The 16,160-nt window shown below is 46.4% G+C and overlaps 1 protein-coding gene across 2 annotated transcripts in view; it reads left to right on the top strand.

The window, feature by feature from the left end:
* Positions 1–16,160, top strand: part of WDHD1 (WD repeat and HMG-box DNA binding protein 1) — a 42,888-nt gene that overhangs the window by 3,683 nt on the left and 23,045 nt on the right. For both annotated transcript variants that reach the window (XM_081909533.1, XM_081909534.1), the window contains exons 3-9: positions 88–173; positions 2,722–2,833; positions 6,427–6,578; positions 8,165–8,276; positions 9,405–9,455; positions 10,289–10,384; positions 11,374–11,466. In XM_081909533.1, coding sequence (XP_081765659.1) covers positions 97–173; positions 2,722–2,833; positions 6,427–6,578; positions 8,165–8,276; positions 9,405–9,455; positions 10,289–10,384; positions 11,374–11,466 — 693 coding nt within the window. In that variant the 5' untranslated portion in view covers positions 88–96. The remainder of the gene's footprint in view (positions 1–87; positions 174–2,721; positions 2,834–6,426; positions 6,579–8,164; positions 8,277–9,404; positions 9,456–10,288; positions 10,385–11,373; positions 11,467–16,160) is intronic.

Raw genomic sequence — 16,160 nt, 5'->3', positions numbered from 1 at the left:
TGTAGATTTGGTGATTTTTAAACTCAAAAACCTGTTAATCGCTTGTAATTGTTTTGCTTGAAGCCCTTTTTTAACTTTGTAACCTAGATAAAGAATATGCCTTTGTCACAAAAGCCAATGAGATACGGCCACACAGAAGGTCACACAGATGTTTGCTTTGATGACATTGGGAGGTAAGTGACTGAGGCCCCAGTTGCATGTGATTAATGTACACACACACAATGTATGTATATGTTGGGGATGGGTAACCTGTGGTCCTCCGGATGACTCACAACATCACTAGCCATATATAAAAAAATATAAAAATTGTCTAGTAGCACCTTAGAGACCAACTAAGTTTGTTCTTGGTATGAGCTTTCGTGTGCAGTCCCATGGACTGCAAGAAGATCAAACCTATCCATTCTTAAGGAAATCAGCCCTGAGTGCTCACTGGAAGGGCAGATCCTGAAGCTGAGGCGCCAGTACTTTGGCCACCTCATGAGAAGAGAAGACTCCCTGGAAAAGACTCTGATGTTGGGAAAGATGGAGGGCACAAGAAGAAGGGGACGACAGAGGACGAGACGGTGGGACAGTGTTCTCGAAGCTACCAGCATGAGTTTGACCAAGCTGCGGGAGGCAATGGAAGACAGGAGTGCCTGGCGTGTTCTGGTCCATGGGGTCATGAAGAGTTGGACACGACTAAACAACAAGAAGGTGCTACTAGACATTTTTTTTAATTTTTATATATATTTCTACTGCATCAGACCAACATGGCTACCTACCTGAATCTAGAACATCACTAGCCATTGGCAATGCTGGCTAAGACTGGTGGGGTTTGGAGTCCTGCAACATCTGAAGGATCATAGGTCCCCCATTCCTGGCATAGATGGCAGGAAGTGATTGTTATTGGCTTCCCACAGTGTTTGTTTCATGTGAAGAACAAATAAATGACTTCATAATTCTTAAGACCCAAAGATTTTTGTTTATGCTATGGGTCAAAGTGATGTTGTGCCTTTATTGCCTATCCCATCTGAATGACTGCTGCCAAATTACAAGGGAACTCCAGCATTGTGTGGAACTGAATACTCCATTGACAACTAGGAATAGTAGAGTCATGCACAGATGGATTTGCATGATCTCAGTGCAAGCAGATTCTACATTCATCTTTTCTGCCAGGTGGCAGGGCAGTGAAAAGCAACAGAGGAATGAGGACAAACTGTCATGGCCTGGTGGCCAAAACAGATGCACTTAGCCAGGGTGCTGTCCTTTTTTAGAGTGATGTAGATTGAACTCTGCAAAAATGGATTTCATTGGTGCCAAATTTATAAGAACTGCCCTCCTGGATCAGGCTCATGGCTCATTTAGTTCATCATCCTGTTCTCAGAGTGACTGACCAGATGACTGTAGGAAATCCGTAAGCAGGACCCGAGCACAACAGCAGTTTCCCCTTTGTAGTTTCCAGCAGCTGTTATTTAGAAGCATACTGCCTCAGACTATGGAGGCAGCACATATTATTATTATTATTATTATTATTATTATTATTATTATTATTTATTATTTGTACCCCGCCCATCTGGCTGGGTCTCCCCAGCCACTCTGGGCAGCTTCCAACAAAGATGAAAGATACACTAAAATGTCACATATTAAAAACTTCCCTGAACAGAGCTGCCTTCAGATGTCTTCTGAATGTCAGGTAGATGTTTATCGCTTTGACATCTGATGGGAGGGCGCTCCACAGGGCGGGCACCACTACCGAGAAGGCCCTCTGCCTGGTTCCCTGTAACTTGGCCTCTCGCAGTGAGGGAACTGCCAGAAGGCCCTCGGAGCTGGACCTCAGTGTCCGGGCAGAACGATGGAGGAGGAGACGCTCCTTCAGATATACTGGACCGAAGCCGTTTAGGGCTTTAAAGGTCAGCACCAACACTTTGAATTGTGCTTGGAAACGTACTGGGAGCCAATGTAGGTCTTTCAAGACCGGTGTTATATACCCATTGTGGTAAGTAACCACTGATAGTTAAATTCATGAGGGAGGAAGCAATTTGCCTACTATGCACCATTCATTTAGACCATTTAGACCACATAACTTCAGCTAAAGAATCCCGGGGACTGCAGTTTGTTGGGAATTGTAGTTCTGTGAGGGTTTCCCAGGATTCTTTGGGGAAAGTCATGTGGTTTAATTGTATGGTCTTGCTGCCCAAGGTTGGGTTTTTTGCATATATTCAAGAGATTGCCTCTTTCCTTATAAGGTTGAGATGTGAAGTAGTCACCTGAAATTTAGTAAGACACCTCATCTTTTTACAGTGTTATCCATAGTGACTGTTGACACCAAAGCTAGCACCTTCTTCTTGTGATCAATTTACAGTCGTACTTTGGATCCCGAACGCCTTGCGAGTTGAATGTTTTGGCTCCCAAACGCCGCAAACATGGAAGTGAGTTCTCTGGTTTGCGAGCGTTCTTTGGAACCCAAATGTCCTGACGCGACTTCCACAGCTTCTGATTGGCTGCAGGAGCTTCCTGCAGCCAATCGGAAGCCGCGCCTTAGATTCCGAATGTTGTGGAAGTCGAACAGACTTCCAGAACGGATTCCATTCAACGTCCGAGGTACCACTGTATATTGTTTCTGAGGAATGAAAGCGTTTGCAGAGAAACTTCCACCACTGTTTTACTTTAGTGAAAACTGTGAAGAATTTTGATACAGTTTCGTACATGTTTGTGTAAGATTGATCTTGTTTCTTTGAATAGCTGTATTGTAACATGCGGCAGTGATGGAGATGTCCGGATTTGGGAAAGCCTGGATGACAATGACCCCAAGTCAATTAACGTAGGAGAAAAGGCCTACTCGTTTGCTCTCAAGGTACTGCAGTTATGAACTATACAGCGGGAACTTAGAGATATTCTGGTTCTTCCAGTATGTGTGCAGGGCTCCTTTGTAAAAGTAGTGTCATCAAATAGGCCTTGTGCATTAGGCAATACCTACAATGAGGTCATTTTCACAGTTGTGCTTTATACTGATAGGAAGTAGCAACATTTGAGCAACCTGTTGCTTCTGCTATGCAGTCTATTATGTTGAGGCAAGGAAGAAGGGCTACCCCTATGCTATCCATATAATCAGTTATCAGTAATCAATATATTCTTATATGCTCACACATAATCAGGGCTTACAGTATTTTATAATCCACTTTGAATCAAAGGAAAGCTGTGCCTTAGCTAACTGCATACTGCTTGAAACAGCAAAATTAGGAGCCGACCTTTCCCCTACAAACATCCGTGTACCCTGGACAAGGGGAAGACGTGAATCAGAGATTCTGGTACAAAATCCCCTCAGATACAGGCTAAATTAATCCACAGAACAGGAAGAGCAAAACCACAAAATCTCCAAGCTCCCTGTCCTGTCATAACTAGGGGAGAGGTTAGACAGAGCATCACTGCAAGCATCGGAAAGCAGAACTAGAACTCCGTGCTTGACCAGTGCTTGACCAGGAGCTGGTAGCATGGCAAGAAGCTTGCTAATTGGCTAATTTTCGCTGGCAATATCGTGACTGCCTCATGGTTGTCTCATGATCTATGATTTGCTGTGATCTGCTCAGGTATAAAGACCTCTGGATTTCTGTCAATCGGGGTCCCAGTTCCTTTTGGAAGAGATTCCAAACTGGGTCCTTATTGCCTGGCAATAAACTTCACTTTCTTATTCTCCATTGCTGAGTCTGCCTGATCCTTATTTAACACCAAGCGAGTACCTTCTTACGTTCACGTGCTTCAATGTCAGGATTGAATATAGTCACTGACTTGATTACCTGTGACATGAGAATTATGACTAGGCACAAAAGCTTTTGTAAATTGGAACAGATGGTTCTCTTCATTCACCTAGGCTGTCTGTGCTGCAAATTGTTTGTGTGAACTTGTTAGACAAGTAAAAACTTCTGGTGTAGCAACTTTCTTTTCAGTGTTGTGCAGGGTGTTCAAAACTGCTTTCTTGATTGAAAGAGGTATCACTTATCATTTGTATCATCTTCTCAATCTGGCCCACGGATTTTTACATGAGTAGAATGTATACTTTTATTTAAAATGCATCTCTGGGTTATTTGTGGGGCATAGAAATTCGTTCACCCCCCCCCCAATATATAGTCCGGTCCCCGACAAGATCTGAGGGACAGTGGACCGGCACCCTGCTGAAAAATTTTGCTGACCCCTGGTCTTCTGTTTTAACACCAGCAGATAGTAGATGCATTTAGAGTTGGGTGGAACGTTTCTTTAAACAAAATAATTATTTTATGTTTCCTGTTTTAATGGAAAAATAGAAAAAGATGAGTAAAACATTAGCAATACAAATCCACATGTTCGGCATCAGCAACTCCTTTCTGAAACAATATTTGCACTACATTTTATTTTGTTAATTTAAGTTGGGCTCTTGTTTCAAAGTTTAACAAGACGTTCTTCATTGCAATATTATCATTTTGTTAAATTTGATAGACTGCAGTTTTTAATAAGTATTTTATTTGTGAAACCTTGCCCAAGTCTGCCCTCTTGTGAATACAGCAAGTTAAAGCAACTCAATTGATACTTATAATTGAGATTATTATTATTATTATTATTAGCCTCAAATGAGACTACTATTATAAGAAAATCACCCCCTAAATTTTTCAAATCTTTATCTTTTATTAAAGGCTGGTTATACTGCGCTTGCAAATTTACCTGGCTACTTGTAACAACGTCAGCATTAAAGTTATTGTGCTGTTGTGTGTTTACGGTGACCATTTTACTATTTCCCTCTTCCCATTTTGGCCCTGGGACTCATGTTTGCTGCTCCCAACCTCATGTCGTTACTGAATTTGTGCTTTAGTGGCTAATCTGATACAGCATCCAATTATAGTACGTAACTAGACCAGGCATAGACAAACTTGGCCCTCCAGATGTTTTGGGACTACAGTTCCCATCATCCCTGACCACTGGTCCTGTTAGCTAGGGATGATGGGAGTTGTAGTCCCAAAACATCTGGAGGGCCGAGTTTGCCTATGCCTGCACTAGACTGATGCTTGCTATTCTTACATGGAAAGTATTTTGAAGAGGTAATTTTACAATGGTTGTTAATTTTACAATTGTGCATATATATATGGATTTCCCTAGAAATAGATTTAACTGTAATTTGTAATCCATGCAAGGACATTCCCAAGCCCATATTTGCCAAGGGAACATAAATGGGGGGGGGGTTAGGAATGGCCTCTCCCCAGTCTCCACCCTGGCCAGTTTTTGAGCCCAGCTGAGTAATAAGTATATTCGCCCTGAAGTGTATTGACAACTTTATTAGTACTGAAAAGGGGATACCATCAATTTGTCCCTTGGCACTGGGACATTCCCAGGGGAATTGAAGGAGGCAGTGGTGAGTCCGCTCTTAAAAAAAAATCATTAGATCCTTTAGATCTACAGTGGTGCCCCGCAAGACGAACGCCTTGCAAGACGAAAAACCCGCTAGACGAAAGGGTTTTCCGTTTTGGAGGCACTTCGCAAAACGAATTCCCCTATGGGGTTGCTTCGCAAGACGAAAAGAATCTTGCATCCCCCCGCGGGTTTTTTTTGCTTTTTTTGCCCTTTTCTTAAGCCGCTAAGCCGCTTATCAGCTGTTCCGCTGATAAGCCGCTTAACAGCTGATCGCTGGAAGCCGCTTGACAGCTGTAGCGCTAACCCGCTAAGCTGTCAATGGGCTTGCTTCGCAAGACGAAAAAACCGCTATATGAAGAGCCTCACGGAACGGATTAATTTCGTCTTACGAGGCACCACTGTATCCAATTACCGCCCGGTTTCAAATCTTCCGTTCCTGGGTAAGGCGATTGAGAGAGCGGTTGCTGAACAGCTTGGTGGGTTTCTGGATGAAACATCGGCTCTCAGTTCATTCCAGTCTGGCTTCCGCTCTGGTCATGTGACCAAGATGGCCCTGGTCGCCCTAACAGATGATCTCCGTAGGCAGCTGGATCGAGGCGGGTCGGGCTGCTGATTCTTCTAGACCTGTCAGCAGCCTTCACCATGGTCAATCACAAACTCCTGGACCACCGCCTCACCGATGTGGGGATCCAGGGCACAGTCCTTCAATGGCTGCACTCGTTTCTCTCTGGTTGGGGACAGAGGGTGGCGCTTGGGGGGGGGGAACTGTCGTCGTGCCACTCCTTGGTGTGTGGAGTGTCGCAGGGTGCGATACTCTCTCCAATGATTTTCAACATCTTAATGTGCCCCCTCGCCCAGCTTGTCTGGAGTTTTGGGTTGGGCTTCCATCAGTATGCTGATGACACCCAACTCTATCTGTTGATGGATGGCCATCCTGACTTGGCCCCAGACACACTGATCAGATGTTTGGAAGCTGTGGCTGGATGGTTACGTGGGAGCCGGTTGAAGTGGAATGAACTGCTCCTGGAGTCAGTAGATGTTCACCTGACCCTCCCATTGCTTTATTTGTAGAATGGAAGATTGATTACGGCAGTCTCTAACAATACTGTCCAGATCCATACATTCCCAGAGGGTGCTCCAGATGGTATCCTGACACGCTTCACAATGAATGCAAACCATGTAGTTTTCAGTGCTGATGGGAGCAAAGTAGCTGCTGGATCCAGGTAATTTGACTCTGAAGTAGAAGGAAAAGACACACAAACGGCTTTCCCTATGACTTTTGAATATCAGCAACCTTGGATAGAAGACACTGTTTTAATATTCTGTTCATGTATGATAGGAAAAAAGTTTGCATGCTCTGCTGATTGTATTTAATGTTGGGATTGTTGCAAGAACATTGTATATTCTCTCTACATATACAGTGGTGCCTCGCAAGACGAAATTAATCCGTTCCGCGAGTCTCTTCGTCTTGCGGTTTTTTTCGTCTTGCGAAGCACAGCTATTAGCGGCTATTAGCGGCTTTAAGAAAAAGAAAATAAACTCGCAAGAACTCGCAAGACGTTTCGTCTTGCAAAGCAAGCCCATAGGGAAAATCGTCTAGCGAAGCGACGCAAAAACCGAAAAACCCTTTTGTCTTGCGCGTTTTTCGTTTTGCGAGGCATTCGTCTTGCGGGGCACCACTGTAATTGGCATTCCCTTGAAAAAAACACATCAGCTTTGCTCATAGGAAGCTGTCTACATTCTTGCGCTGATCTGGTGGAGAAGTGAGTCTGGCTGTACCTAATTTAATGCAGGCTGCAGAAGAGTGTGTACGATATAAGTTATCACTTTACTGAGTTTCTGAAGGTTAGCTTAAAGCACTCCAGCCGACTTTTACTGCCATCATTCTACCTCTTGCTCTTGTTATAAGCATTTGCAGGTGATATTTGTGGAGGTGGTTCTCAAGAGTCCTTAATTATCATTTTAAATTACATCGATTTGTTGTAATTGCCTTGAGGGGCTCATGGCAGGAAGACAATTTGTCAGAGTTAGTAGTTCATTATAATCAACAGTTTTAATATGCATTATGAAAATGGTTTTTATGTCTATAATGTTTGATAACACAAATGAATCTCTGAATTGCAGAGATTGAACAGAGGTTAACTTTTTCTGTGGTAGAGTAATTGTGTGCCCACACTTGCGTAGAAACATGCAGTGCCTTTTAAAAAGTACCGTATTTTTCTCCCCATAGGACGCACTTTTTCCCCTCCAAAAATGAAGGGGAAATGTGTGTGCATCCTATGGGGCGAATGCAGGCTTTCGCTGAAGCCTGGAGAGCGAGAGGCATCGGTGCGCACCAACCCCTCTCGCTCTCCAGGCTTCAGGAAGCTATCCGCAAGCCTGGGGAGCCCGGCAGGAGTTCCCGCAGGCTCACAAGGCTTGTGGGCAGCAGCCCCGGCGAGTGTCGGCAAGCCGGGAGGTCCCGCCGGGCGCACGAGGCTTGGGGCGGCAGCCTGCAGCCTGAAGCACGCGGAGCCCTCCGGAGGGTGCCCCGTGCTTCGGGCAGGTGTGCGCAAGGCTTGGGGCGGCAGCCGCGGCTGGGGGGGGGAAATATATTTTTTTTATTCATTTCCCCCCCCCAAAAAACCCCGAGGTGCGTCCTATGGACCGGTGCGCCCTATAGGACGAAAAATACGGTACATCTGCACTGTAATTGTAATTGAGTCATTTCTAAATGGAAGAAATATAGCTTCATTTATTCCAATAAAAGTTAGATTTTCAATTTTTCATTATATAGCACAACTAATAGTAGTATTATGCTTATCCCTAGTGACTTCCTGGTGAAGATTGTAGAAGTAACTGACAGCAGCCAGCAAAGGACATTTCGAGGACATGACGCACCTGTTTTAAGTGTGTCATTCGATCCAAAGAACATTTTTCTGGTAACAACTTTTCCAGTGGACTTTCTCTTCTCTTGTCTCTTAAAAGTGGAGCACACATTTTAATTAAGGTGGTTTTTGTAAAACCTCCCTAATGAAATAAATTAATAATTTAAAAATTCGAAACTAAAATTACTTTGTGAAGTATATAGAGCACAGAATAATCTGCAAAGCTATATAACTATGACTTTCAGGATTCTTTGGGGAGAGACACGACAGTCAGTTGTTAATAAAAAATTTATAGTCTTCATTATCACTTTTTAAAAATGAGATTTTGTCATGGCTTTGTAAATACTCAACCATTTCTTTTTTAGAGTGCCTTCAAACAAAATATTTCTCTCATATATATATGTGTGTGTGTGTGTGTGTGTGTGTGTGTGTGTGTGTGTATGAATGAATATGATGTGGCACTGGCACTGACTTCATGAAATTGTAACTATGCTAAAAAGTAGAAAAGATAATGTAATGGTTATATGGGGATTGCTCGTGCGTAAGTTGCTGCCACTCCTGGCTAGGTAGCCTGGTTAAACCTTTCCTGGCTGGACAGCCCTTCACTTCGTGGCTGTTCAGTCGCTAGCAGAATCCATCAGTGGGCGTTTCTTGAACTTCTTCCAGCAAAGAAGTTCTTTGACGCCAAGTCTACGCCTACTTTCCCTGCGCGGAAGTCTTCTGCGCAGGGTGGGTGTGGGTAGTGGAGGACCTGTGCTCTCCCCGCTGGTCTCCAGCGAAGAGTCCTGGAGCCCCCTCTCCGATTCCCCCATCCGCCCCCCTTTATCCCTGGGGTTACGCTGATTTCCTTCCCCAGCCGATGAGTTCCCTCTCTCCCTGCTTGGCCCTTCTCCGGCATCGCTTGGGAGCCCTGCCTCCACTTCTGGCTCCGATGTCAGTTCCCTAACATGAAAATCAAATTCAGGCTTGTTTTTTTCAACTATTCTTTCCAACACTTGATAGGAAAACATCAAGCGCACCTTAAAGGCTAATACATTTGAAGACCAGTATGTCCATGAATGTTTGATTGCATAATATATTTAGGATACTGTTTGCTGCTGTTTTCAATGTAAACCTTAATGCAGTAGTACTTTGCTGGTTGGTCAGAGGCTAATGACTCTCTAAAAATGTTTCCTTGCACAGGCATCGGCAAGCTGTGACGGGTCGGTCAGAGTATGGAAAATTTCAGAGCAGGTAAAATGCCACTTCTTGGAGTTAAACCAGGAATTTTACCACAAGAGATGCTTAAGTAGGTTTTTAAATTTTATTTCTCTCATGTCTTCATTGACCTCATACCAACTCCCATTGTCTGTATTCAGATATTAACGTTTTCGTGCTCTTAGATAAACTGCCCCCTTCTGTGTTTAGTGCAGGAGGGCCCACGCCTTCTGGAAGAGAGTGTTTCTTTGCAGGAAAAATGGTCACAAGCTACTCAGGCAACCAGGAACATATACTGTGAAGACAGCGGGTTCATAGAGAATGTATTTACCAAATCATTCAAATTTATGGCTTGTCCTACATATCATTTTCTGCACCAGCCCTGTTCAGACATTTTAAAGAAACATTCCAGTCAAGGGATGGAAGTGTCTCCATTTCACTTCTCGAAGTTCCTAATGATCTCAAAGTTTGAGTAGCAGTATGTAGAGATACTTAACTGGCATAGTTGAAGACCTTTTTTCGATTCTCCCAGGCTGTGGATCCACAGTGGCTATCTGTCCTTCCTTGGGTGGGGACTTATATTGCACCCCTCTTCATCTAAAACTCATCACATTTAAATAAAAAATAAAATAAATGTCCAGTAGCACCTTAGAGACCAGCTAAGTATCTGAAGAAGTTTGCATGCACACGAAAGCTTATACCCAAAACAAACTTAGTTGGTCTCTAAGGTGCTACTGGACATTTATTTTATTTTATTTTATTTATTTATTTTGACTGCGTCAGACCAACACAGCTATCTACCTGAATCTCATATGTAGAAAGAGTTCATCTCAAGATGGATAACCATTATTAACTTATTTTGCTTCCAGAGTTGTGAGACAAACTTGCCATTGCTGCAGAAGTGTAATGATGTGGTGAATGCAAAAACAATATGTAGACACGCGTGGCAACCCAAAACAGGAAAGGTAACAAGTTGTCTTTATGTGTTTTAATCCGCGTGCGCGCAAATTTGGGAAAGCAATGGGTAGGAAATGTTTTAGAATTTCTTCTTTTCAAATTGTTGTTCCTCTGAAAATCCACCTGCCCTGATGCCACTGTGAAGTTGAGTGTTTAGAAATCCAACATGTGGAACAATGGCAGAGCCCTACTCAGGATTAAGGATGGCGAATGTTGGTGAAGGTGCTGCTGTCGTAATCATAAATGCTGTGTCTTCTAAGTAATGCAGATGCAGAGAGTGGGCAACATATGAAATGGCACAAGAACCTCTTCCCATACAATAGATGATCACGATTAATTACATTTATTGGTTGCTCTTTTCACAAAGCAAAAAGGGCAACCAAAAGTAACTTATAACTCTTGCTAATCTTTTGCTCAGAAAATTTTTTGGCCACCTCTGTAGCTTCAAATTTGGGAGGAAGGGTGGCTACTTATCATGTTTGCCAGAGGGCAGTGCCACGCTTCTCCTGGCAAGCAGCATTGTGGAAGACTGGTACTCGGTATATATGCATGTGCTTGGCTGATTTCAGACATTCGTTGTATCAGTCTCCATTGCTCCTGAGGGTTTGCAGTCTTAGCCATGAGAGCTGTCCAGCTTTTTCTGACTCAGATTGTTGCCACAGGCTGGTCTCTCGGCTTTGTTGGAACAGGACGGAACCCATACAATGCATTCTGTGTTCTGTGTACAATGCTCTGTGTCTAGTGAGTTCCTTCCAAAATGAATGAAGCATCAGTGCTTGCTTATCAAACATTGTATTATTTTTAACCGTGTTCTTTTATTGTTTTACTCTGCCTTGATATTTTACGACACTGTGGCTTAAAAATCCTTTTATAGCTAAAGCCACCAAACTGGAACTCATTTTGTAATTGAGATTTGCAGGGAAACCTAGTCAGATGGGCGGGGTATAAATAATAAAACTATTATTATTAAAAACAAAACATTTCCCTTTCTGAATAGTTGCTTGCTGTTCCAGTAGAGAAAGTGGTTAAATTATACAGACGAGAAACCTGGGATCATCAACTAGATCTGTTGGATAAGTCCGTCACACAGGTTGGTATCCTCCAGGTGCTTGCTATTCAATCTGTACGTATTGTAAGAAGAGGGCTTTCCTGACACATGAAGGAAGTGCTGGCTATCCATTGTTAAACTGATCGCTCCCGGATGGCTATGATATGCTTTTCTAAATGAGCAATCTACCTGCAGGGAATCCTGTATCTCCTTACCTGGGAGAGTAAGTCTCATTGAATTCAGTGAAATTTACTTCTGCGCAGACCTGTATAACCTTGCTCTCAGTAGACCTTGCTCTCAGTATCCTGTGCATATATATAAACAATTCATTGCAAAGGTACTGTTCAGTTTCAAGTGCACTCAGTCTTTGACTCTTAACCAAAGGAAACTAGGCCTAATAGTCCTTCCTATAGATAGATGCATCATTGCTCAGGTAAGCACAGAGTGCATAGCAGAACAATGGAATGCGTTGGTGCTGATCTTTAAAGCCCTAAACGGCCTCGGTTCAGTATACCTGATGGAGCGTCTCCACCTCCATTGTTCAGCCCGGACACTGAGGTCCAGCGCCGAGGGCCTTCTGGCGGTTCCCTCGCTGCAAGAAGCCAAGTTACAGGGAACCAGGCAGAGGGCCTTCTCGGTAGTGGCACCTGCCATGTGGAACACCCTCCCACCAGATGTCAAAGAGAAAAATAACTACCAAACTTTTAGAAGACATCTAAAGGCAGCCCTGTTTAGGGAAGCTTTTAATGTTTAATAGGTTATTGTATTTTAGTGTTTTGTTGGAAGCTGCCCAGAGTGACTGGGGAAACCCAGCCAGATGGGCAGGGTATAAATAATAAATTATTATTATTATTGTCACGGCCACCCAGGACGGGTCCCAGCTCACAAGAGACCTCACTCCGTTGCAGTTTATTTACAGGAAAAGTTTATTGAAGATTTCTGCTTCTCGTACAGTTCAGCATCGTGGCCGTACGTCTGTCACGTTAGACCGCTGTAGTCCCCTCTGACTCCTCCCCTCTTCCACACCAACTTAATAGCCTGGCTCTAGACCACCTCTTCCTCTCCTTTCTTTTCCGCAGGGTCTTCCTGCCCCCCTGGGTTCCCTCTCTCCGTGACTCGCCTGAGGCTGAATCCTCTGCCGCCTCTTCCCCCCTCCTTCTGGCTTTAGGGCCGGGCTCCTCCCCTGAGCTCTCTCCACTTCCGCGCGCCTCTACGTTTGAACTTGGCGCGCGTACGTTGCTGCTGACCTTTCTTTCGACCGCTACACCACCCCTTGTTCTGCTCTCCACCCTTTCCGGCTGAACACCTTGCTCCAACCCCCTTTCTCTGTTCTCTCCTAATCCTGCTCCCTCCGAGAGGCTGACGACTCCACCCCCTTTACTCCGTTCCGGCTGAGACGCCTCTTGCTGCGTCTGTCTTCCACTGGGCTCCTCTCCGCTTCTCCCTTCTCCTCCCTTTTGCTTGATTAAGGTAACCCCCTTTTGAGAATCCTCTGACTCGCTGCTCAGACTCGTGGATTCCCTCAGAATTCCGTCATCTTCTTCCTCATCCTTCTGCCCCTCCTCCCACTCGCTCTCCGTCTCCTCTGTCATCTCCTCCTCTCTCCCAGAAACCCTGACATCCATCCCCCCCTCGAAGCCCCCCCTTCCCCCCTCCCGCTCGCCGGGTGCAGGTTGAGGAAAACGTGGTTCTTCCGGGGTCGGTTCAGGATACAAGTTGTCCACTTCAACGTTCTCCTCTGTCATCTCCGTATATGTGTGTTCGAATTCGGGTTCCCCACCCACAGACCTCACAGCCTCTTCCTCCATCACTGCTTCTCCTGGCGCTGCCTGCCAAGGACCTACCATCCATCTCTGACTCCATGCCTCCCTTGGCTGATCCACCCACCAACAAGGGCCTGTCTCCTCCCCCCCCAGTCTCGGATCCCTGGTCGGGCTTGTTTCGGGCGTATGGCCCTCGGGTGAGGAGAAACCCTCGAACGTGCTGTCTGACAAAGTGGGCGTGAAAAGCCAATCATCAAAATACTCCTCGGGCATGGGCTTGTGCGGAAAAAGTGCATGGAACTCCTCCTTCAACAGGGGTTCGTCCAACGCGTAACCCGGCACCCAGCTATTGGCAGAGGCCGGAGTGCCTTCCCTGGCTAGAAAATATTCAACTCCCTCCTCCCCCCATCTCGAGTCCAGTATCTCTGTGACCTCGTTAAGAGGTTCTGGTCTTGGCGATTCCCCCCCCTCAGGCGCCCTCCTACGTGGCTCTGGGAGTGCTCCTGACTCTTGAAACCTGTGTGGGGTTTTGTAGGGAGTGAGCACCGACCTATGAAAGACCGGGTGCACCCTGGAACCCTCCGGAAGGGCTAGACGAAAAGCCACCGGATTGATCTTAGCCTCAACTTGATATGGCCCTAGCTGCCTGTGTCCTAACTTCTTCTTGGCCAACGACCTGGCCGGCATCGCGTGGGCTGCTAACCACACCCAGTCCCCAATCTGGATGTCCTCTCCCGCCCTCCTGTGCTTATCGGCCTGCACCTTATACGCCTGTTTTGCCAGCTCCAAATGTCTCCGCAGCTCCTCGTGCACCTCTTGCAACTCCGCTGCAAACTGGTCGGCATCTTGAGGCCCCCCCCCTCCTGGTGCCGCAAATCTCGGGAAGGTTCTGGGATGACGGCCATTGTTCGCGAAGAAAGGCGTCACCCCGGTGGATGCGTGTTTCGTGTTGTTGTAGGCGAATTCAGCCATCGGCAGATAGTCCACCCACGCCGCAGGTCGCTGGTTGGCGTAGCACCGCAGGTACTGCTGCATGATCGCGTTGACCCTCTCCGCTTGACCGTTGGTTTGTGGATGTCTCGCCGATGTCAGGTTGATTTTGACGTGCAAGATGCCCAGAAGCTTTCGCCAGAAAGTGGAAACAAACTGGCGCCCCCTGTCGGACAAGACGGACTGCGGAAGTCCATGCACTCTGAAGACGTGATCGATGAAGAGCTTTGCGGTCTGTTCTGCCGTCGCCACCTTGGCACAAGGGATGAAATGCGCCATCTTGGTGAACAAGTCCACCACCACTAACACCGCCGTCTTACCTCTGGAGCTGGGCAGGTCCGTAACAAAGTCCAACGCTACCCTCTCCCACGGTTGCTGCGGTGTCTCCAGCGGTTCTAGCAATCCCGCCTGCTTCTGGTGCACTGGTTTGGACCTCTGGCAGATATCACACCTGGCGACGTAGTCCGCCACCTCTCCTCTCATCTGGGGCCACCAAAAGTCTCTAGCCACCAACTCCATCGTCTTCTCTTTGCCGAAATGGCCTGCACTAGGGGCGTCATGCAATTGTTGCAGAACCTTGGCTCGAAGATCGTCGGTGGGCACGTAAAGGGCACCCTTACGAGTCAAAAGTCCATCTTGCAATTGGAACTCATCGTTGTCTCGCGACCCTCCGCGTAGCTCCTCCATCTTGGACTGTGCAAACTGATCCCTTTGCAACGCGCGTCGCACCGCGTCCAGGTCGACTGCGATGGTAGCGCACGTCCACGCCTGCGGTGCGAAAATGTGCTTTGCTGCGATTGGAGCTGCTTCCTCCAAGTATTGCGGCTTTCGGGACAGCGCGTCTGCAATAACATTGGAGTCTCCTGGGATGTATTCTATTTTGAAGTCGAAATCCGCAAAGAACTCCGCCCAGCGCATGTGTCGCTGGGTCTGTAACTTAGCCGTCCGCCAATACTCTAAGTTCTTGTGATCCGTGCGGACTTGCACCGTGTGCTTGGCTCCTATTAAGAAGTGTCGCCACGCTTTGAAAGCTGCATGAATGGCCAACAACTCCCTGTCCCATATGGTATAATTGCGCTCCGTCTTGCTGAGCTTCCGGGAGTAGAACGCACCCGGTCTCCAGTTGCCTTGTGAATCCTCTTGCAAAAGAACGGCCCCAACCGCTCTGTCTGACGCATCGGTCTCTACCCGCATGGGTCTGCCGGGATTCACGTGGAGCAGCTGCTCTTCGGAGGCGAAAAGACCTTTAAGCGTCCGGAAGGACCGCTCCGCTTGTTCGGTCCAGACGAACTTCTTCTTCTTGGAACTGAGGGTGTCAGTGATAGCCGCCGTCGCGTTCGCAAAACCTTTAATAAACTTGCGGTAAAAATTGGCAAAGCCGATGAACCTCTGGACCTCTTTCCGATTTCGAGGGCTTTTCCAGTCCAACAGCGCTTGAACCTTAGCCCTGTCCATGGCCAGTCCCTCGTCGGACAACTTGTAGCCAAGGAAATCAACCTCTCTGACATCAAACTGGCATTTTTCCAACTTGGCGTACAGCCTGTGGTCCTTCAGCCTCTGCAGGACCTCCCTCACGTCCTTATCGTGATCCTCCGGCGATTCCGAGAAAATCAGGATATCGTCGAGAAAGCAGACACACTTCTTGTAGAGGAGACCTGCTAGCACGTGGTGCATAAATGCTTGAAAAACGTGGCTGCCATTTTGGAGACCGAAAGGCATGACTCTGTATTCGTATGTGCCCAGAGGGGTGAACATGGCGGTCTTCCACTCATCTCCTTTCCGGATGCGGATGAGATTGTAAGCTCCACGTAGGTCCAGCTTGGTGAAAATCTTGCCCCTCCTGACGGTCGCTAAAAGGTCGTCAATCTTGGGCATGGGGAAAGCTTTGGGCTTAGTCAAGCTGTTTATGAACCTGTAATCCACTATAAGCCTTTTTTGGGGCGTGTTTTTCTTCTTCACAAAGAACACAGGGCTGCCACCCGC

The sequence above is a fragment of the Podarcis melisellensis genome (assembly GCF_964234715.1).
Source record: "Podarcis melisellensis genome assembly, chromosome: 1".
NCBI classification, from domain to species: domain Eukaryota; kingdom Metazoa; phylum Chordata; class Lepidosauria; order Squamata; family Lacertidae; genus Podarcis; species Podarcis melisellensis.
This window is presented reverse-complemented; position numbering and strand designations above follow the sequence as displayed.